The following is a 22,500-nucleotide window of genomic DNA, read 5'->3' as shown; positions in this document are numbered from 1 at the left end:
TTTGATTGACAGGCCTGTGGTGCAGTCAGGTTACAGCTATCGGTGGGCGGGACGTAGTATCCTCAGGTTTCCGATCAGATCGGTCAGATCCACCGCTGGCTCCTCCCCCAGGTCGTCCAAATATGGTCACTTCCTGTTTCAAACCAAAGATGGTGACGGACAGAATCTGAACTGGAGGATTCATAACGTTCACAAACCAACGATGACATCACTGCTGGTTGATGACATCACTGCTGGTTGCCGCTCTGATCAGACGTGATGACAGATCTCCGCTCTGCGTGTCTCATAGAAGTTCCTGTTGTGTCTCCTCAGCGATGCTGCTGGTGTCGGGCTCCTACGACAGGACGGTGTCTCTCTGGAACACGTCGTCACTCTGCCAGACTCTCGTCTTGAAGGTGGTTTAAATTCCGCAAAAAATTTTTTTTTTTACTGCAGAGTTTAAAGGTTCACGACGGTTTCACAGCTGCTGTTCTGTTTGTGTCTCAGGGCCACAGCGATTGGGTGACAGACGTGTCACTCAGCACTGACAGGAAGCTGCTGGCCTCCTCCTCCAAGGTTCGCCGTCCTCTGTAACGTATCGTCCACCTTCGGTCCCGACCCAATGTGTTTTTTTCGATTGCGGCGGTTTTGATTGACGGCGACTGTCTCCGCAGGACGGGACCGTTCGCTTGTGGGACATCGAGAACGTGGAGGAAATGCCGGAGGTTCTGCAGAAGACGAGAACCGAAGGAACGGGGACTCACATCCTCAAGGTCAGTTTAAACAATGTGGGAACTTAAAGCTGCAGGTGGTTGGTGGGTTTTCTGTTGTCATGACGACGGTCAGAACAGAGCAGATATAACCGTGTGTGTGTGTGTGTGTGTGTGTGTGTGTGCGTGCAGTGTGAAGAGTGTGGGAAGCCGTTCCCGGTGTCCAGACTGATGACCTCCGAGCTGCTGACTCGCTGCGTCTTCTGCCGACTCAGATCGCCGCCGAAATACCGACCGCAGCCGCCGCCGCTCACGTGACTCCAGGTGGGGAAGTGGAGCAGCGTCTCCATGGAAACGACCAGCTGACCCCACAAGCTCTGTCCTGCTTTTGTATTTTCTGTTTACATCTGAAGCGGTTTGTGAACTAGTGTTTTTAAGAGTTCTCTATAAAGTTTATTATTCTTCAATAAATCCATCAGACAGGCGCACAAACAAAACAAAATGTTGTTCAGCAGCTTTCAGGCCGACTCGATGACCTCGATTCTCCATCTGACGGCCGGAAGACTTCAAAAAACCAGTTGGCTCATCGTCGTTCAGATTAAACGGAGCTGTATCTTCGATCGACTCTTTGACCCCGAGACTGAACTGCAGTTGCCCGTTTCCACGGCGCCCGTCCGCAGAAACGAGGAGGAAAAGACACGTTCGATTTTTACAATCTGAAATATTCATCAAAATGATCAGATCGAACAGTTTTATTTGACAGAACACGAGAACATTCATTGATCAACGTCGCGTCCCGCAGACGTCACACGTCTGAGCGCCGACCCTCCGATTGGACGAACACGTCGTCAGGCGGCAACGAGCCGAGGTCACGTTTTAATTCATTAAGTTACCGAGCGAGACAAATGTTTAAAGTGGAAGTCTCGTCCTTTTATCCACAAACAGAAAACGTTGAAAATCCAAATAATTTTTTTGCGTTTCCGTTCATTTAAAGTGCAAAAAAAAAAAAAAAAAAGTATCATAAAAGCTCCGACAGCCGGAAACAAACACGTTAAATAAGTTTTATCCGTCTTCACGACGTCTTCTGGACTTCACGAGACTTCGAGTCCCGCCGGAGGAAGGAGATCCTGTGTGACGGAGGTTTGAGCGTCGGCCCGTCAGAAGGTGCTCTGCAGCAGACAGTGGCAGCCGCAGCCGGCCGGACACTCGTCCTGCCGCCGGAACCAGTCCATCATGTGACTCGTGTGTCCGCCGTGGCCGCAGCTCAGGCAGAAGTTGGAGGATCCGCGGACGGCCACGTGGCAGACGGCGCACTGGAAGGTCAGACGCTTGCAGACGGCGCACTGAGTCCCGCGAGCCTGACTGCGGCAGTGGCAGCAGTACACCCCGAACTCTGCAGGGAGACGACACGACGGAACCGGATCAGAACCGGCTTAAACGAGCTTCAAATATGGCGAGATAATAACGTACCGATGCCTTTGTGGGGTTCGGGAGGGCAGGAGGCGAACTTCAGCACGTCGGCCCGTTTGTCCCTCAGACCCCAGCGGTACAAGATCTCCCCGTAACACTTCTTGAAGTCGTCGAACTGCAGCGTGTTGGACGGGTCCAGCAGCCTGCGACAGGAACAGGAAGTGACAAACAAACCTCGACGGTCCGGAACACACGAGAGAACCGACCTCGTCTGACCCGGAAGAAGGGGCGGGGCTTTCCTCACCTCTTGTTCATGTCGTGTTGCTCTCGCTCTCGTTCCCGTGGATCCGTGTAACCCTGGTTGCCGTAGCGATAGTCATCGGGAGAGGGTTCGCCCCAGGGGTTGGCGTGCTCAGAGTCCCGACCTGAAGAAAACATGAAGGACGGAAGCCGATCGGTTGGGAGAGCGAAAGAGAGACTTCGGCGTGTTCGGCCGGCGCCGTGGAGCCTCACCTGTGTTCCAGGTCGTCGTGGTGATGGAGTCCGAGGTGCTGGAGCAGGAGCCCGAGGTGACGGAGCTCGATGTGTAGCTGGGCTGAGACGACACGACACGTGACATCACTTCCTGTGCGCCAGTTTAAGGTTTGAGGTTTAATTTTAGCAGTATTTCTGCTAAGCTAGGCTAACAGATCCCCCTGCTGCCAGTCTTTCTGCTAAGCTAGGCTAACTTGTAACGTACAGTAATGTAACAGAGCCTCTGGTCTGCCTGAGGACTTACGTATCGGGAGTGGTGGGCGGGGAGCACGGCAGAGCGTGACGGGTGGTGTCCGTACAGGGCGTAGCCCTCTGGGGACGGAGCCTGAGCCCTGAACACGCTGCACAGCATGGCCAGAGTCTGAACGTCACTCATGTGACTGTAGTGATCCAGACTGAAGGGTGGACACAAACAGAAAGCAGCTGCAACCGTTTGTTCCTCTTTAGGTTTTTACATCGGACAGTTTTAAAATAAAAATCTAAGAAGTGGTAAAATGACATCACAGGAAAAGTTGCGTCACATCAAACGGTGACTGAAGGAAACAAAGTAGCTCACAGCGTCTCCAGCAGATGGCGTCCAAACGGGTGTCTGGCCCAGGGTGTCTCTGTGTCCGGGTCGGGATCTGGACTCAGGTCCTGACTGGTGGCTGCAGAGGCCAGAGCCCAGACCTGCACAGACGGGGGAGGGGGGCATGTCATCATTTTTTAAACTCCCGGTGGAAATGTTGTTTAAACTCCCGGTGCAGATGTTCTCTAAACTCCCGGTGCAGATGTTCTCTAAACCTGAAGGCCTCATCACGCTGTGCATTTGGTTTTTAACCTGCCGAGTCCTGCAGACAGATATAAGAAGGAGGAGTTAACCTTCGCCACGTCTCTGCGTCCGACTGCGAGCGCGGCGGCGGCGTTCTTCTGACACGTCTCCTGGATGTCGTTCACGTTCAAACTGAACAGGATAGAAAACACAGAAAACATCAACACAGTCCAGATCAGAACCCTGGCAGACGATCGGTCACTCGGACCGAGGCGGCCAATCAACTCGGCCCAGCTGGGAGTCGCACTGGAACCAGATCAGAGGCGGTCGGTGTCGGCGGACGCTCACATGTAGCTTTCTCCCAGAGGCTTGTGGACGGGCAGCAGGCAGGAGATCTCCTGGATGATCACTTTACCGGCCAGCTTGATCGGACGGTTGCCGAAGTCGGTCCCCTCTCGCTTCGTCTTAAAGCGCCGGGATTTCTGATAGAGAGACAGATGGACAGACGGACGGACGTGGGGGTAGACAGCCGGTCCAAAGGGGACAAAGCACCACCTGATTAAAAGTGGTCTGATGATAAATTACTGTAAGTTCACGCTGCGAGACACCGAGTGACGAGACGCTCGGAGAGTTTTAAAATATACCTCGAGGGATTATTTTTTTTTTTTAAAAGGGAGTTCGTACAGTTAACATCACAGTCAGTAATTATGTCGGTGGCCTGAGGATGGCGCTGACGAGGCCGCTAGCGTCAGCTCTCCCACAGCGTGTTGTTCCTCCGGGGAACACAAACATCTTCAGTAAAAACCAATCATCAACCATCAGTGATGTCATCAACCATCAGTGATGTCATCGTTGGTTTGTGAACGTTATGAATCCTCCAGTTCAGATTCTGTCCGTCACCATCTTGATCGTTCGGAGCGGTTTGGAGCAGGAAGTGACCATATTTGGACGAGCTGGGGGAGGAGCCAGCGGTGGATATGACCGATCTGATTGGAAACCTGACGATACTAAGTCCCGCCCACCGATAGCTGTAACCTGACTGCACCACAGGCCTGTCAATCAAACAGACACGCCCCCAAAAACAGGTCTTCTTGAATCTTCTTTTCTAATGAATGAGGGATTATTTTCAGATGGACCTCCAGAAAACTAATAAGAAGGAGTGACTTTAGCTAACAACACCGAGATAACTGATGGACACATTTTATTCACTTTGGATTTGATGAGAGAAGTTGAATGGGAGTCTATGGAGCCGGAGGCTTTTTGGAGACGACCTCTAGTGGCACTCGCTGGTATTGCAGCTGAAGACACTTCTGGATTGGCTTCACTTTTCAGAAGCTACGAACTCTTTTATATCTAGTCGGTGGTTCTGAGCTTTGTTGGACCTGCTTCCTGCAGTGGGACCGTGTCTGACGTTTGTTCAGTCCTCAAAACAAAACCTGAAACTACAGACAGACGCCGTTCCAACGAGTCTTCAGACCGCCTCAACTTCTGGATCCTCAAACACATTCAGGTTTATTGATGTTATTTATGTTCCCGATTCTCTCTGAGGAACCTCCAGATCTGCATCGTTTAATGCGACTCGTCGGTGGTTTGTCTCCCAGCGTGAACACAGATTATTAACAAACTCGTACGTCTAAACGACCTAAGAAACAATCTAATAAAATTAAAAGCTGCCGATTACGGAGACTCACCTGGACACGTTAGTGAACATTAAAAGCTTCAGGTGTGGCGCAGACAGGAAGTTCAGACAAGCTGACTTCAGTTATGTGTTCAGAATTCAAACGTGAGGCGGCTGGAAACGAACGAACTGTTTCCACGCCGACCGATTTTGTTTTTAACGAATTAAACATATTTACGTCGTCGCAGGATGAAGCAGGTTTAACGGACGGACGAACATCACCATCACACGATGTTCACTTTTATTCAGACATTTTATTTAAAAAGTATCCAGAAATGTGAATAAGCTGCTTCCTGCAGCCACTCGTCTGTTTTCATAGTTTTTACACAAATTTTTAAATGTCAGATTCACCGAAAGCTACAAAATTAAATCATAATAAAATATAATTTGAGTTCTTCTTCTGCAGTGGTTTAACAGCTCCGACTGGAGGATCAGCGCCACCTGCTGTTAATCTGAACAACTACTGAATGAGTAATCAGAAATGAGCAGTACTTCCTGTTACTTCCAAACAGGAACTCTTTGGATCGAAGGACGAACCGAACGCCGTAAAACGTGAGACGATAAATCTGCAGCGACGCTTTCTGCTCAACTTCAGATGGAAACACAGAAAAGATCGATCGGATTCTGTGACGCTCCTTTAAACTCAGAACACATAATTACGGTTTGTTAGAGGAGCAGCTGTCAGTCGGTTAGTCGGAGGCCGGCAGCCAATCAGTGCAATGCAATAAAAAACACTCCAAAAAATAACGTTAAAAAGCAACGTTAAAAGACGGAGGCAGAGATCAGAGGAAAGATGGAGGGACAGATCTCAGTACCGGCCAATCATGGAGGGTTTGGACCGACCAGCGGCGGGAGGCAGAGCGCGGGAGCTTCTGATTGGAGGAGAGTGAGAAGGAGGGAGTGGCCCACAACAGCAAAAGGGAGGAGGGGGCGGGTGATTGGCCGGAGAGAAAAACCACACAGAAAAAAACAACAAAAAACACAGACAGCGATCAGGGAAGCGACCAGAAAGAACAGCTGCCTCCGACTAAGGAGAGACGGAGGAGGAGCCGCTTTTCATTCATTTTCCCACAATCCTTCACTGCTCTGCAGGAAATGCAGAACGGGAACCTCACGGACGAACCAGCGCGAAGACAAGTTTCCACAGGTTTTAGTTTTAACAGCCCAGAAAGCAGTCGAAACCTCCCGAGTGAGTAAACACACGTTTACAACATGCTAAGAACATGCCAAGAACAGCTGCTGCCATCCTCAGTGTTCTGCTGCAGATTTGAGCTGAAAGATGTTCCAGAAAAGCAGAAACAGTTTTTCTCGGACTGAAATCTTTCATCGTTTCTGTCCATCGACTCGTCGTTTTTGCAGATTTACTTTCATGTCATTTTTCTTCTGAAGAAGTTCATCTTCAAGAAAATGAGGCAGATTACACTGTGTGTGTGTGTGTGTGTGTGTGTGTGTGTGTGTGTGTGTGTGTGTGTGTGTGTGTGTGTGTCTCACCCGTTCTTTGTAGTAGAAGGACGAGATGGAGACGGTGTCTTTGTCGGAGCGAGTCGGGCTGCCGCTGTAAAGCCTCAGAGTGCTCTGAGACTCTGAACGCATCTTCATGGGAGTCAGCACTCCGCTGTGATAGGCTGACAGAGCTGACAGGGACCTGAACACACACACACACACACACACACACACACACACACACACAGCTCATCTTAAGCGTAGCACAAATACCTTTGACCCCCAAAAGCTCATCATTTTATCGTTCAGTCCAAGCGAACGTTTGTCCCAAATTTGAATAAACTCCCCGAGAGCGTCCCTGAGACGTTGTGTTGGGACGTTCAGACTTCGACTGTCCGAGGCGTCAAAAATGGAGAATCGGTTGTTCGGTTGCATCGTCGTTTATTCCCGCAATGGGACACCTGTGTGTTTTACCTGGGAGTGGGCTCTGTGGGCGGGGCCGAGCGGTGCATGGTGGTCGGTCGGGTGAAGTAAACGAGACAACCGGTGCCACAGAAACGAGCACCGGACGTCCGAGGAAATGGGATGTTGGCGTCCTGGAAAAAAGAAAGGAGCGACGGACATTTGGAAATGAAGATTGTTGATTTCATGCTTCAGAAATCTGTCGCCTCCACAGGTTTCGTTTGTTACCTGATAGGAGCCGTACGTATTGGTTACCCGCGGAAACGCCTGCAGGGCTGGAGTGACGGGATTGGACAGGACGAAGGGGCCGGAGGCCGGACTGTCCTCCTGTGTCTGACAGAGGACAGACGGAGAGACGTGAGAGACGGAGCGCCCCCTGCAGGCGGAAGTGCTCATTACAAGTCACAAAGCTAAAAGGAAGTTTGTCCTGTAGGGGTCGCTGGAGGAAAGATCGATCACGGGTCAGGTTCAGGTTCAGGATCAGGATCAGTACCAGGTTCAGGTTCAGGTTCAGGATTATGTTGGTGTAAGGGGTCGGGCTCATGGTCGGTTTGGGATCAGGGTAGTATCTGGTTCAGGTTAAGATCGTGGTTGGGTTAGGATCGGGTTAAAGTTCCAATTGTGTTGGGGTGAGGACCGAGTTTAGGCTCGGACAAAGTTAAGGTTAGGATCTGGTTCAGGTTAAGATCCTGTTTGGGTTATGATCCGGTTCAAGTTGGGATCGGGGTCGGGATAAGGTCGGGTTCAGGTTTGGGGTTATCACCATATCAGACTCCAGGCAGGACACGAGCTGTCGGACACACGGCTCCAGGCAGTTCTGGTTCCTCTTCACCTTCTGGAGAGACGTGTCTCTGAGGATCTGACCAGAGAGACAAAAAGACAAAGAGACAAAAAGACAAAGAAATGTGATATTTTTGTTGTCTTTTGCCTTCATCTGACATTCAGAGGTTCACAGTCAAACTGTAGACATCTCTGATGTCAGTCTAAACCTCAGACGCTGACCCAGTGTGCCGTGGTGCGTTCAGGTACCTTCTGGATCTTGGTCTTCATGGCAGAGGGGATGGTTGTCGGGGAGACGAACTGGAAGCTGGGCGCGGCGTTGTTGGGATACAGAGCGGGAAACTTGACGACCAGATGAACCTGGTGGCTGCCGAAGTGAGCGGACACCACGCAGCTGCGGTTCATGGCGTCCATCTGCACCGAACACACAGATCAGTTCTACTTCCTGTCGGACCGTTGGACCGCTACAAATCACGTTGAGCGTCTCACCTCCACGTTGACGTTTCTGATCTGCAGGTTGACCAGAGAGAACTCCTGCTGCAGCGTCTGAGCGAGACCCGAAGCCGCCGCCAGGTCCTGACGGCCAGCGGAGGTCAGAGAGTCGTCCTGATCTGAGGGACGAAGAGGACGAGGACCACGGGTGAGACGGAGACGTTTCAAACATGACAATGTGTTTCATTGGATAAGACTGTCCAGTCAGGAACTCCGATATGTTCAGTGTTTCATAACGACCGACTGGCAGGTGAGCTGAACACCTGTAGTCACAGAGGGGGCGGAGTTTCCATAATTAAATGTTTTAAGCTTTAAAACGTGCTGTATTTTCTATTTATTGTCCCAAAAATCAAATAAATCTTTCACCTCATATTGGAAACCAGAAAATGATCAGAATTGATCATTTTTAATTGACTATTAATTTGATCCACGCTGCTTTGGTTTAATTGATTAAACAGGCGGGAAACTTATTTAATACAAAGTGAAGTGAAATCTTTGTTTCTTATCTTTGGTTTCATCGTCACTCAAAAACAGGAGGCGATTGGTCAGGGAACCGGAGCTCCGCCCCTTTTTAAAATAAGTTCACGGTTCTTTTGAATCCTTTGAAATTCATTAAAACAAACGGAACAATCAGAGTTGTCGTTGGCATTTAAAAGTTTGATTGATTGATTCACGACGTCAACTCAAAACCTCATTTTGATCCGCTGCCGTTTGCCTTGTTAAAAGTTACCGTATTACACTTCCTGTATCTGTTACAAAGTAAAAGCCCTCTAGTTTCCGTTCATTCCTCAACACGGCTATTATTGTGAAGCACTGCCGCTGGAGATGATCGATCCAGAACCTTTACTGTCACGTCGATGACTTGTTTGAATTAAAGCGATGAAAACATCTCGGCTACATGACTGACCGTTGTTTTTACACTTGTTGCCATGGAGACAGCAGAGCGTTCCAGGTGAACTCCGGTACTTCAACAAACAACACGACTTTCAAAGGAGCATTTTACGGTTTGTGCAGCAGCTCTTGGTCTCACCATGCAGGCTGTCGGCGGCGGGTCCCCCGCCATGCTGGCCCTCGGGCTCCTGGGACGACAGAGACTTCTCCGACTCCACGGTGAGAGACATCCCCTCCATCAGGTCCTCCACCACGTCGCTGACACACAGCTACACAACACAAACAAATCGACCAATCAGAGCCAGAAGACCCCGGGCGGTGTGAGCCGGTCTGTCGGAGGCTGACCTTCTGCAGCTGAGGATCCACCCTCCAGATCCTCAGGGTCTGATCTCTGGACCAGGTGACCAGCTGGTAGTCCTTCGAGCCTGCGCAGGAAACAAACAACAACAAGACGCTCGGTAAACAACGCAACAGCTGCTGAACTCCACTCACTACCTGCTGAACTGAGCGTGAGCAGCTCCTCTCTGCAGTGCATCATGGGAGTTCAGACCAACATCGCCGATCACTGTGATTTCTGAAGGAAACTTAAAATCAGACAGATTCTCAGGCAGCTTCTGAACTGACTGAAAGATTTAACCTCGTTAGAACAAAAACCACATGTGGTTAGCCTAGCTTAGCATAGAGACTGGAAGCAGAGGGAAACTGTTAGCCTGGCTTCACCTTCTTTCTGAGGCCTCCACTGGAACTCCAGAACCACGTCGTCGTGTCCGACGAAGGCGTGGACCGGACTGTTGAGGTCCAGCGTGCTCCACAGCAGCAGGCTGTTCTCTCTCCGCAGCTGAGGAACCATCACTGTGACCAGACCGTTGGAGAACGGCTGGAGAACACACACACACACACACACACACACGTACATTTGTTGTCGAGACAAACATTACTTAAAGTTGATTTTTTATTTGGTGATCCATCCTTTAGTTTTCTGCCTTTGAACAGAACGACTCAGAGACTCAGAGACTTTGTTTCTGCTGGTTTTCTGTCTCTTTTGGGTCGTTTCCAATTTCTTTGCTGCAGTTTTAAGTGTTTGGACAGGTGTGTGTGTGTGTGTGTTAGGACAGGTGTCCAAACACACACCTGGGCTCAGACCGTGAGCTCAGGTGCTCGTGCTCACCGTGTACCTGGCCTTCCACACCGGCACCTGACAGGACAGGATGTTCAGGTACTTCCTGGGCTGTCGGTAATCCCAGAACTACAAACACAAGAGAAAATCTTCTTAAATCAGATTTCTTCTGAATGGAACTCCTGAAATTAATTTCTGTTGCTGGGATGAAAATGGACGAAGCGTCTGTCTGCATTCAGGAAGTGAGTTGTGTTGTTGTGTTGTTGTGTTGTTGTGTTGCGTCTCTGTCCTCACCCTCACGGAGTTGTCTTGGCTCGATGTGGCGAAGATGAACTCGTTGTCCGGATGCCAGTCGAGGCCGTGGATCTTGGACAGGTGAGCTGCAACGTACTCTGCTGCCGTGTTCGGCTTCTGCTCCGAAAGAAATCAATAATTATATAATAATAGGACACGTAGCTCCGCCCCCAGAGATCTGATTGGTCAACTAAACATTTGGAACAAATCATCGTGACATCATCACGAGAAATATCACTCCGCCTGGTAAACATTACATACGTTACACAAGAGTCTACTGACACGACTGATTGTTTTCCAGTTGTCAATCGTACACCGTGTGTTGCCATGGAAACAGAGGTCGCACTAACTATAAAGTTTAATATTTTGAGAGCTTATCGATGAGGTCGACGTGATCAGACTCCAGCAATCGATTGATTCTCTCACTCTCTTGTCCCAGATCCGAACGTCTCCGTCGTGACTGGACGCCAGCAGGTTCTGGTTCTTGCGGTTCCACTTCACCTGAGACGCTCCGGCTGCAGAACAAACAACAGAACCGCCGTTTGGGTCGAACTATTTTAAACCACGAGTCATATTTACTTTAACATTCCTGACACCAGCCGACCATGAAGAACACCTGGGACTGTCATGAGAGCGGTGGTGCATTCAAGGACACTCGTACATCTGAGGCCTGCTGCAGAAAAGCATCAAAGAGGCGTGTTTTTTCATTTGTAATTCTACACTTTCAGATGTTCAGAGTGTCCCTGAATGCAACCAAAACCAGCCTCGGCGCACAACAGCGACGTGGCCGAACGCGATGGATCGTCTGTTTAACGTCCAGTTAAAAATGGGCAGCAGCAGGTGGCAGGAAGGAGATGAAGGGCGGTCTGACCCTTTAAACACTCACCGACAGCAGACAGCGCCACCGTTGGTTTCCGAGTGTCTCTGCAGAGTCAAACACACATTTTACAAATCAGCCAGAGTCCAGCCCCAAAAATTCCTGAAACCTCAGAGTACGATCCTCCAATCAACAACTTTACAGCAGCAGAATGATCTCATCTCAGTTTCAGTCATTTCTGTTGAATATTTGCACTTACTCAAAAAAATTTAAAAAATTAAAAATAAAGGATTTCAGTCAGAATTGTGTCATAAATTAATATTTTTAATCAAATCCAGTCATTTCCTCTCACCTGGTGTCCCAGATGTAGATATAGGTGTCCACTGAGCTGGTGACAAGAAACTCGGGCTCAAACCAGGACCAGTCCAGGTCACTGAGGACATGAACACACCACAATGAGTCCCTGAACACACCACAGTGAGTCCTTGAACACACATCAGTGAGTCCCTGAACAAACCACGGCGAATCCCTGGACACACCACGGCGAGTCCCTGAACACACCACGGTGAGTTCCTGAACACACATCGGTGGGTCCCTGAACACACCACACACTGTTCTGCTGCAGATGGGTGCGTTTGATTAATGTGTTACCTGATGACCCGGGTGTGTCCCTGCAGGGAGGTGTGAGCTTCTCCACAGCCGTCCCTCCACGAGTACAGATCCACACGCTGGTTACTCTGAGGACATCGAACGCACCCGGAAAAACAAACACTGCAGTCATTGCAAGCTTTTAAAAGAAATCACCTGAACACAACAGCGGTGATGTCACTGTCACCTCTCCGCCAATCACACGCCGCCGGTCTCTGATTGGTTCGATCGACACATGCTACCAGATAACACGACGAGGACCTGTCACTCACCGAGGCGGCGAACACGTGGGCCTCCGACCGGTGCGGGTTCCACTGGACCGTCCCAACGTCCCACTTACTGTGACGGCCGATCTTCCGCGGCGGCTCTGACGGCGCGTCCAGGTTCACCAGGTACAGAGAGCGCCGCCTGGAGGCCCCAACGCAGCACAGCAGGTTACATTCATTTAAGTTTTTAACGTGACTGCAGTTTATCATCAACAAAGAAAACGGTTTCTAAAATAAAACAGAAATAAACTGCATCATTTTAAGTTAATTTTCCTTCAAACGATCCAATAAAGATTAATATGTATAAACTGTGGTGTGTTCAGGTGACCTGAACTTACCCGGACAGCACAGCGTGGGAGCCCAGGCAGTCCACTGACATGGCGGTGGCCTGAAAACACGACAACAAAAGGAGCAGTGACACATTTCTTTATTCAACATCTGCTACGAGATGATTTTCAACTCAACTTTATTTATACAGAATAAAATCCAAACGGTCCATATCAGGTTTCTGGAAAAGTTCTGACAGAACCGGAGAATGAATGAGGACCGTTCCTTATGTGATGTGTTCAGGTTCCTCTGGAGTTTCAAGCCTTTTTCGTTTTAGTTTAGTGTTCAGGTTACTATCACGTGACGATGAAGCCCCCCCCCCCCCAAATTACTAAAACTATGAATTGATTATTAAATGATTCGCTGATTAAATTTTCTGTGAATCTAAAGATCGTTCAGGTTTCTCTCAACTGTAATTATTTATTTATGTTGTTTATTCGCAGTAATCAGTTATTGATTTCATGGCCCCGCCCCCTCCCGTCGGGAGGACCGAACAGTTCGACAAAGAGCCGATGAATCGATTCGAACATTTACAGATCGATTAACCGTTCTTGCTGGTTGCTACTAAACCAAAAACTACAGAAGAAGTTTGGCGGTTTGAAATCGGCCTGGCTGCAGCGGCGGGACTTCCCGGGACTTTTCCCGGACCCGGTACCGGCTGGTTGAACCGTCCTCCACCGGGACCGCTCTTTTGTTTACACCTGAGCTCCGCCGGAAATACCTGCGCGTCTCGAAACTCCACCACCACATTCTCGCTGCTCCAGCGGGCCGCCATCTTCCTCCCGTCTTCTACCGTCAACAAACCCCATGTGACCTTCAGGTGAAGTGATGCTGCGTTCAGGGGCGGTGGGGAAAGAAAACACTAAGATATTATCCAAGTCAACGTCGCAACAATGAAAGAAAAGAAAAGTTAGTCGTGATAAAAACAATGTTCGTGACTAAATCGTGACCCATGAAAGGTCAAATTATGAAATAATAATTACTGGATAAAGAAGTGGAAAATGCTAAATCAAATCCTCTTCGAAGGTATTTCACATCGAGCCTGGAGCCTGTTTTTCTGTTCGTGATTATTTAGGTGAATATTACTTGAGATCCAATCACAAGCCTTCACTCAAGATGCATTTCAGTGCCAAGTGTGAACAGGCGTAAAGTGCACCACAGGCCTGTCAATCAAACAGACACGCCCCCAGACAGAGCTGTGTTTGAGCTAATGAATGCTTGAACTGTTTTCAGAGGGACGGCCAGAACTCAGAAATTATACATATATATATATATATATACATATATATATATATATAAAATATTGGTGGTATTGTACTGTTTCTTTACCAGTTAAAGAACTAATTTAACTTGAATCCGGTGATCATCTTCATGTGACTCACTTCGTTTTGTTTGGAGTTTGGTCTTTATCACCTGTTTGCATCCTGCTGTCTAACCCTCCTCAGTGACCTCTGACCCCGCAGAGGCTCTGCTTCCTGCTCAGGTCCTCGTTATTCTACAGATTTAGACCATAAAGTATACCGATCGTTTTTAATTATCAAATTTCCGACCCGAATGACGCGTCCGTGAAGTTCGACGTGTCACGTGACGCCTCCTCCCCTTCCTCCCGCTTTTTATTGGTCGCTCCAACCTTCGTCATTGAACAAAGATGGCGCCCACTCTGGTGGAGCATGTTGTCGCAGACGCTGGAGCGTTTTTAAAGAAAGCACCTCTGCAGGTGAGACTTCGTCCCGTCCGAACCGTCAGCGGGTTCTTATGAGTGTCAGTGACCCGCCCGCGGCTGCACAGGTCGGCGGTGTCGCTGAATTCAGGCCGCAGGGAGGATGGAGGCTCCGAGACAGGCAGCTGTCCATCAACAACCCCATCATCCCCCGGAGGAGCTCGGGTCAACCCGATGAGTCCCACACACTTTAAATACAAATGTTTATTTAAATATTCTGTTATTATTGTAATAATTGACTCTGTTGTCTTTGTGAAGAAAAAAACAAAACAGTAAAATCTCTATTTTTACCTTCATGAATCAAATGAAAGGTTTAACCAGATAAATAATCTCAAATAACTTCTACTGTAATAAAACAGGAATGTTTCCAGATCCTGTTGAAACCCTCCGAATGTGTGTTTGTGTCTCAGGACATCGGCAGGAACATCTACACCCTGAAAGACGTGGTGGACGAGATCCGAGACAAACCCACCAGGAGGAGCCTGGCCTTCCTGCCCTACCAGCTGACCTTCAAGGAGCCGCAGCCAGAGCACGTCAGGCACGGTAACTAACCAAACCAGAGAAAGGTTAACTAACCCATGACACATCAGACCCGGTAACTAAACTCAGCTCTGCTCTCTTGTCTGCGTTCAGTGACCGAGTTCTCCAAGAAGACCGGAGATTATCCGAGTCTGTCGGCCACCGACATCAAAGTTCTGGCTCTGACCTACCAACTGGAGCTGGAGCACGTCGGCTCGCTGCACCTGAGGGAGGAGCCGGAGGTCAAGGTAGGAAGGACCAGACCAGACCGGACCAGACCAGACCAGACCAGACTAGACCAGACTAGACCAGACCAGACCAGACCAGACTAGACCAGACCAGACCAGACTAGGCCAGACCAGACCAGACTAGACCAGACCAGACTAGACCAGACTAGACCAGACCAGACCAGACTAGACTAGACCAGACTAGACTAGACCAGACCAGACTAGGCCAGACCAGACCAGACTAGACTAGACTAGACTAGACCAGACCAGACCAGACTAGACCAGACCAGACCAGACTAGACCAGACCAGACCAGACTAGGCCAGACCAGACCAGACTAGACCAGACCAGACTAGACCAGACCAGACTAGACTAGACCAGACTAGACTAGACCAGACCAGACTAGGCCAGACCAGACCAGACTAGACTAGGCCAGGCCAGGCCAGACCAGACTAGGCCAGACCAGACTAGACCAGACTAGGCCAGACCGGACCAGACCAGACTAGACTAGGCCACACCCTGATCTCCTGGTGACAGCTCTCGGAGCAATCTGTGGTCTCCATGGGAGGCAGCATATTTCACTCTTCTGGTGGAGCTACGCTAGCAGTTCCCCCTGCTTCCAGTCTTTGTGCTAAGCTATGCTAACAGTTCCCCCTGCTTCCAGTCTTTGTGCTAAGCTAGGCTAACAGCTGAAATGACGCAGAATGACCCTTTAACTTAAGATTTCCTGTAAATTCAGAATCAGCCGGCCGATCGTTGAGCAGCAACCTCTGAATATTCTTGGTTTCAGGTCAACGTCCAGAGCACACAGCGCCACCCAGAGACTCCGGTGAACGTCGCAGGGTTCCATTTTCCCTCCAAGGTAAAAGACAAGACGACAGCGGACGGATTCGGCCGTCGGGTCATCACGAGACGAGTCTGAAACTTCCGACTGTTTTTGTCTCTTCAGAAGTCCGCGGATGGTCCGACTGTCCGACTTTCCCAAACGGAGAAGTCCAACCGGGCCGACGGCCAGAAGTTCAACAGCTTCCAGTTCTGGAGGGAGCCGCTGCTGACCTTCGACGACGAGCTGCTGGGTTTACTGGTGAGCTTTGATTCAGACTCGTGAGGAGAACCGAGCTCCACGAAGCGCTCTGACCGATGTTTTGATGTTTTAGGGTTCAGCGGAGGTTTTCAACTCGGACGTCAAACAGAAGCCGACAGACTCGGCGACGCCCCCTGTGGCCGCCGACAGCCAGCAGTTCAACAGCTTCCAGTTCTGGAGGGAACCGCTGCCAGCTGTCGACGACGACCTGATGGGTTTACTGGTGAGTTCAAGGACCGTTCGACTTCCTGTTTTAATGGATCTGCTGTGATCTGTGTAGTGCACTGATGATGTTTCTTTGTCTGCAGAAAGGAGGAGGAGTCTCGGTGTCAGAGAAGGGGGCGGGGCACAGTGCGTCAGAGGACGAGGACAAAGAGAACGAGCCTGGAGAAGAAGGTGGTGGTGGTGGTGGTGATAATGATAATGACGGTGACGATGATGATGATGGAGGAGGTTGGATCACCCCCAGTAACATTAAACAGGTGAAGATGGACACTGCTGATTGGACAGCTCCAGCTGACGTCACAGTCGGATGTCTGACCACCGACTTCGCCATGCAGGTAACGACCGCCCGAACTCGACCCGTCTCCGAACCTAACTAACCCCCTTCAGACCGTGATGCGTTCAGGTGCTAAAAAAACACTTTAATCTCTTGTGTTTCCAGAACGTTCTCATCCAGATCGGACTTCGTGTCCTCTCGGTGAACGGGATGGTGATCAAACAGGCGAGGAACTACATCCTGAGGTGTCACGCCTGCTTCAAGTGAGTCCAACGGAGATCAGTGAAGTAGAAGAAACGAAATGCGTCGGATGCCGTAGAAACGACTATCAAGAGTATCGATGGACTTTTTTTTTTACCTGATTGTGTTTTCACTTCCAGGACGACGAGCAACATGAACAAAGCGTTCTGTCCTCACTGCGGAAACCAGACGCTGAAGAAGCTGGCGGTGACGGTCAGCGAGGACGGCAGCGTGCAGATGCACTTCTCCAAAAACCCCAAAGTGTTGAACCCCCGAGGGCTCCGGGTGAGTTTCCATCCGTCGCGGTTCATCCGTCTCAAATCACCCGGTTCCGTTTCCGCGTCTGAACTTCCCGCGTTTTGTGTTTCAGCACTCGCTGCCGCTGCCCGAGGGCGGGAAACACGCCAGCAACCCTCAGCTGGTGGAGGACCAGCGCTTCCCCCAGCAGAGGCTCTCCCGAAAGGCTCGCCAGAAGACGGACGTCTTCAACCCGGACTACGTGGCCGGAGCGTCGCCGTTCTGCGAGAACGACATCTACAGCCGAGCCGCCAACCTGCAGATCCGAGACGGGCAGAGCGGCGGCGGCAGGAGGCGGGCCAACCCCAACGCCGCCCGCAAGAAGTCCGCCAAGAAGAAGTGAAGACGCGCAGCGAGCAACGCATGTTTGACTTTAAATTAAAACTCACGAGCGTGCAGCCGTTTTACGAATCATCCATCAAGAGTTTCAATACATTTAAGTTTCAGCAGATTTCTGTAAAACCGTCTGATCAGATCAGTTAAAGGATGAAACCGTCACCAAGTCAAGAATTAAATAAACCTTCAAGTAAAAATAATTGATGCCGTTAAATCTGTAATTAAAGACTTTACTCGCATATGAAATATTTGTATCATGAGTCTGTAAAGTTTTGACAAGTCCGGAGCGGGTCGTCAGACCGACCGAGACCCAACGGGATCGTTCATTCCAACGAAAACTCGTCCTCTCGTGTCGTCTCTTCGTCGGACTCCGGCTCCCCTCCACACTCGGAGTCTCCGGGACCGGACCGGGTCTGCGCCGGGTCCAGATCGGCTCCTCGTTCTTCGGGCTCCGTCTCAAACGTCAGGCTGCCGAGTTCGGCCGCGATGTCGACCTCCGGCGGCGCCGCCGACGTCTCCGTCCGAGGAAGCATGAAGTCCAGCGGCTGGAGAACCGCGGCGACGTCGATGCGGCCCAAACCGCTGTAGTGGTGAAGCTGCGTCGCCGGAACGCCTGCGGAGAGAAAACCAGCCGAGACATTAAAACAAACAGGAAGTCTTGCTGCGTGTAGAATTCTGACCCTGTTGGATCAAAACAACTTCGAACCAAATTATTGTTTTTTGCGAGTACAGTTCAAAGAAACCATTGAAAAGCTCGGTACTTCCGTGACGTTCACGTCGACCGTAAACCTCGGAGCTCTGTTAGAAATGATCTAGAGAACATCACGCGTGTTCCTGCGAGTCCTCACCGAGGATGAGCGCCAGCTGAGCCGGAGGAAACAGCACCTGCAGGCAGCGGTTGATGAACGGTAGCAGGTCTTCAGCGTACGAAGAGCAGAACTGAACAAACAGCTCCTTCTCTCTGCTGCTGAAGGCCGACTCCTCCGCCCGGTGGAAGACCAGAATCTGACGGGTCACCTGACAGGGAAAAAAAAAAACAAGACCGACAACGGGTGCCAACACGGTCAAGACCTTTCCGGCTCGACCCAACAGGAAGTTAAGACCCGAGGACCTCGACGCACAAACCCAGCGACGTCAGATCTGACGGAGGGACGTTTATCTCGCAAGCACTGATGAGCCAACACATTGTGATAAATTGCTGCTAGTTTAGTTCTTCTGGGTTTCCTCGGGAGGAACCGGGCAGAACCAAGTGGAACCAGCTCAGGTAAGTAAAGCTTTGACAGAAGAAAGAAAAAAGACAGATGACTGTAAGTCCAGGCCTCAGTAGTTTAATACAAAAGGAAGATGTGTCGAGGAAATCTGAGTAGAGCTGCGACGAGACGGTCGGACAAACTATTTATCGGTCGCGCACAAAAACGATGCAGAAATCCGCCGGCTGATCTTTAGCGGACTTTACACGGAACCAGAGGAACTTTTTGTTCTTGGAAAGTTCAAAGACCGCCACCTTGTGTCCGGTTCCTGGTCTCAGACGGTGTCCAGTCATCTGGGCAGAACCAATCTGGTCCTTGTTGGGAGTATCTCAGGTCGTTACACCTGAACATCTCTCCACATCTAACAGCCTGAGAACCGGCCGTTTACTGACTGTTTCATAAATCCACAGCCCGACATGTTGGCACCAGATAATCGGTATTTGCTTCCAGTGTGGAAGGTCACCAAGTTTTGGCTCGTCAGAAGCATCGAGAACGATTAACGGAAAACTGTTTACATAAAATGATTGTGACCCGGGTCGACCAGGAAATAGAACCCTGAGGGTGAACGTTTGGGTTCAGGTCCACGGCTGCTTACCTTCTTGAGGGCGTCTTCGAGACATCCGGTGACGTCCTGCGCCAGTCCGACGGGGCAGCAGAGCCGAAGGTCGTTGAACGCCGTCAGGACGTTGTTGAGGAAGCAGGCCAGTGGCTGGAAGTCCAACAGGGACATGGGAGGCTGCAGGGTGCCGGGCTGCGTGCTGGGAACCACGGGGGGGATGGTTCCTCCCAGAACCGAGGGCAGGGCGATGAGCGTGTACATGTTCATGTCCTCCTGGAACTTTTCCAGCGCCTCCTGCACGGCCCTGCGGAACGTGTCCGCCGCCACCCGCTGGAACATCGGCGCCATCTGGCCGCGGAAGTCCGCGCCCACCCTGCTGAAGGACAGTCCGAAGTACATGCACTGACCCAGCAGGGAGTCCAGGCGGCCGCCGACGCCCCGCTGCAGATCCCTCTCTAAAGTCTCCAGGAACTCCGCCACCTTCTGCACCACCCAGCCGTGGAAGATGGCGCCCTCGTTCACCGCCACCTGCCCGCCGGCGGGCGGCGCCAGCGGGTCCTCGTCGGAGAAGATGGCTCGGTACTGGGTGATGATGTCAAACAGGTGGACTCGGCAGGCCTCGATGGTTTTGGTGATGTGGAAGTAAGGGTCGTCTTCGGGGACGGCGGCGAGGATGGAGCGCAGCCAGGTGCCGCGAGCCTGCAGGAACTTCACCCGCAGCTCCGCCTCGGTGAACACGTCCATCCGCCGCAGGTAACCGATGACGCGCAGGCAGACGGGGAGCTGCGAGTTGCTGCGCAGCTGCTGCAACAGCTGGTTGAGCATCAGCTGAGTCGACTGACGCACTTCACGTACGATACCCTGAAGATACAAGAGGTCGAAGGTCAGTAAAGTATCACTGACCTGGACTGACCCTAACGACCTGGACTGACCCTAACGACCTGGACGACCTGGACTGACCCTAACAACCTGGACGACCTGGACTGACCCTAACGACTTGGACTGACCCTAACGACTTGGACTGGCCCTAACGACCTGGACTGACCCTAACGACCTGGACTGACTCCAAGGACCTGGACTGACTGTAACGACCTGGACTGACTCCAAGGACTTGGACTGACCCTAAAGACCTGGACCGACTCTAACGACCTGGACTGACCCTAACGACCTGGACTGACCCTAACGACCTGGACCGACTCTAACGACCTGGACTGACCCTAACGACCTGGACCGACTCTAACGACCTGGACTGACCCTAACGACCTGGACCGACTCTAACGACCTGGACTGACCCTAACGACCTGGACGACTTGGACTGACCCTAACGACCTGGACTGACCCTAACGACTTGGACTGACCCTAACGACCTGGACTGACCCTAAGGACTTGGACTGACCCTAACGACTTGGACTGACCCTAACGACCTGGACTAACCCTAAGGACCTGGACGACCTGGACTGACCCTAACGACCTGGACTGACCCTAAGGACCTGGACGACCTGGACAGACCCTAACGACTTGGACTGACCCTAATGACCTGGACTGACTCCAAGGACCTGGACTGACTCTAACGACCTGGACTGACTCCAAGGACTTGGACTGACCCTAAAGACCTGGACCGACTAACGACCTGGACTGACCCTAACGACCTGGACTGACCCTAACGACCTGGACCGACTCTAACGACCTGGACTGACCCTAACGACCTGGACGACCTGGACAGACCCTAACGACCTGGACTGACCCTAACGACTTGGACTGACCCTAACGACCTGGACTGACCCTAAGGACCTGGACGACCTGGACTGACCCTAACGACCTGGACGACCTGGACTGACTCTAACGACCTGGACCGACTCTAAGGACTTGGACTGACCCTAAAGACCTGGACCGACTCTAACGACCTGGACGACCTGGACTGACCTGGATGACGGGCAGCGACGAGTGCTTCTTCTCCATCCTCTTGACGTAGGCCGCCAGCTCCAGAGCCTCCTCATAGTATCCGTTGCGGACGCAGGTGTCCATCAGCTGCGGGATCTCCAGAATCTCCAGGATCTCCGTGTGTCGGTTCAACGTGAGGCTGTTCATCCGGCGGCTGGAGCCGATGTCCTCCGCCTCCTTCATGAAGCCCCTGAACACACACAGCTGATTAATCGATCATGAAAACAATAGTCGCAGCTCAGTTTCAACCTTTAGGATTCATTTTCATTGTATTAAATTTGAACATTGAATTTCAACATCTGATCAAAACCACCGGACCTGCACTTCTCCCCGAAGCCGGGCAGCTTGTCCAGCAGCCGGGACACGCTGCTCTCCACCCGGCCGAAGTCCCGGTAGATGTGCTCGGTGCAGTCGGCGGTGCGGATGAAGGTCTGGTAGTTGGAGAAGGCCAGCTCCCGGGTCTGCTGCAGGATCTGAGCCCGCTCCTCCGCCAGCCGCTCCGGCTCGCGGCTCAGCTTCTCCACGCCGAAGGAGCTCAGCTCGGACAGGTAGGCCGCGAAGTCCGGGTTGTCCCTCCAGCTGTCCGCGAAGCTGTCCTTAAAGATCGACGCCAGGATGCTCTCGTCCTCCACGTCCACCGCCGCCATGTTTGGAGCTCCCCAGTCGTTAAACCGGGTTCAGGGTCAGGACGTGAACTGACCCAGAAAAATGTATCCTGCTTCCTCAAAGTAAACAACCGGGCTGACAACAACTTCCCGGTTCCGCCAGCGTTCTTCTTCTTTTACGTTATATGGCGGATGGCATCCAGCGAAAGGTGCATTACTGCCACCTAGTGTGTCGGAGTGTGGACCAGCGGTACCGACCTCTTACAAACAAACACATTCATTCTTCACAGATAAAATAAAGGTTGTTTTTGCCAGCCTTCTTCTTCTTCTGCGGCTTATCGGCTTCATTTTATTATTCTTTTATTGTCTTTTTGTTGTTGTTTATAAAGGTAAAAAAAACAAAAACAAAAAACGCGGTGACGTCAGCGGAAGTGAGTTTTTGTCGGCCAGTTGCTAAGCTGCAACCGAGAAGCAAATCAGACCGTCAACAAGTTGCAACTCCCAGACAGGATTAACGGGGCTGGTTTTTAACGGTTAACCGGCCGGTTCAACACGGTGACCCGAGGGCCGACAGACGGAGTCGGAACCGACCGACACCCGGTTCGTGTTCGTACCGTCGCCGGTT

General features: G+C 51.1%; 5 protein-coding genes across 9 annotated transcripts in view; 3 read left to right on the top strand and 2 right to left on the bottom strand.

The window, feature by feature from the left end:
- Window positions 1-1,346, top strand: part of LOC138213802 (WD repeat-containing protein 88-like) — a 7,128-nt gene extending 5,782 nt beyond the window's left edge. The window contains exons 8-11 of the mRNA XM_069175064.1: window positions 313-395; window positions 487-555; window positions 654-752; window positions 882-1,346. Coding sequence (XP_069031165.1) covers window positions 313-395; window positions 487-555; window positions 654-752; window positions 882-1,007 — 377 coding nt within the window. The 3' untranslated portion in view covers window positions 1,008-1,346. The remainder of the gene's footprint in view (window positions 1-312; window positions 396-486; window positions 556-653; window positions 753-881) is intronic.
- An 80-nt stretch (window positions 1,347-1,426) lies between these two features.
- Window positions 1,427-13,392, bottom strand: wdr59 (WD repeat domain 59). 4 transcript variants are annotated; one of them, XM_069175058.1, is made up of 27 exons: window positions 13,321-13,392; window positions 12,611-12,660; window positions 12,279-12,414; window positions 12,010-12,095; window positions 11,711-11,791; window positions 11,428-11,465; window positions 10,968-11,056; window positions 10,542-10,658; window positions 10,299-10,376; window positions 9,851-10,007; window positions 9,476-9,555; window positions 9,270-9,399; window positions 8,237-8,358; window positions 7,997-8,161; window positions 7,731-7,826; window positions 7,196-7,300; window positions 6,980-7,101; window positions 6,554-6,707; window positions 5,878-5,934; window positions 3,733-3,866; window positions 3,495-3,576; window positions 3,190-3,302; window positions 2,878-3,028; window positions 2,613-2,724; window positions 2,404-2,524; window positions 2,160-2,302; window positions 1,427-2,082 (listed from the first exon to the last, which is right to left on the bottom strand). In XM_069175058.1, exons 1-27 carry the CDS (start codon window positions 13,372-13,374, stop codon window positions 1,847-1,849), a joined length of 3,009 nt encoding a protein of 1,002 aa, XP_069031159.1. In that variant the 5' UTR covers window positions 13,375-13,392; the 3' UTR covers window positions 1,427-1,846. The 4 variants fall into 4 exon arrangements, with proteins under 4 accessions (XP_069031159.1, XP_069031160.1, XP_069031161.1 ...); XM_069175059.1 differs by having other exon boundaries at window positions 2,613-2,694; XM_069175060.1 differs by lacking the exon at window positions 5,878-5,934.
- An 836-nt stretch (window positions 13,393-14,228) lies between these two features.
- nob1 (NIN1 (RPN12) binding protein 1 homolog) lies at window positions 14,229-17,766 on the top strand. 2 transcript variants are annotated; one of them, XM_069175134.1, is made up of 10 exons: window positions 14,229-14,316; window positions 14,730-14,862; window positions 14,953-15,086; window positions 15,855-15,926; window positions 16,017-16,148; window positions 16,222-16,371; window positions 16,457-16,708; window positions 16,813-16,910; window positions 17,028-17,172; window positions 17,258-17,766. In XM_069175134.1, exons 1-10 carry the CDS (start codon window positions 14,248-14,250, stop codon window positions 17,525-17,527), a joined length of 1,455 nt encoding a protein of 484 aa, XP_069031235.1. In that variant the 5' UTR covers window positions 14,229-14,247; the 3' UTR covers window positions 17,528-17,766. The 2 variants fall into 2 exon arrangements, with proteins under 2 accessions (XP_069031235.1, XP_069031234.1); XM_069175133.1 differs by having other exon boundaries at window positions 16,014-16,148.
- cog8 (component of oligomeric golgi complex 8) lies at window positions 17,737-22,040 on the bottom strand. The gene is made up of 5 exons (XM_069175132.1): window positions 21,589-22,040; window positions 21,253-21,460; window positions 19,366-20,190; window positions 18,369-18,537; window positions 17,737-18,133 (listed from the first exon to the last, which is right to left on the bottom strand). The coding sequence occupies exons 1-5, from the start codon at window positions 21,915-21,917 to the stop codon at window positions 17,844-17,846; spliced, it is 1,821 nt and encodes a 606-aa protein (XP_069031233.1). The 5' UTR covers window positions 21,918-22,040; the 3' UTR covers window positions 17,737-17,843.
- A 274-nt stretch (window positions 22,041-22,314) lies between these two features.
- Window positions 22,315-22,500, top strand: part of katnb1 (katanin p80 (WD repeat containing) subunit B 1) — a 7,866-nt gene continuing 7,680 nt past the window's right edge. Inside the window, exon 1 of the mRNA XM_069175085.1 lies at window positions 22,315-22,500. This exon is cut by the window's right edge and continues 67 nt beyond it. The gene's annotated coding sequence lies outside the window, so the exon portion shown is untranslated.

This window comes from Embiotoca jacksoni, unplaced genomic scaffold, assembly GCF_022577435.1.
Source record: "Embiotoca jacksoni isolate LCO1_2020_lvr unplaced genomic scaffold, fEmbJac1.0.p SCAF_64, whole genome shotgun sequence".
Lineage (NCBI taxonomy): Eukaryota > Metazoa > Chordata > Actinopteri > Embiotocidae > Embiotoca > Embiotoca jacksoni.
This window is presented reverse-complemented; position numbering and strand designations above follow the sequence as displayed.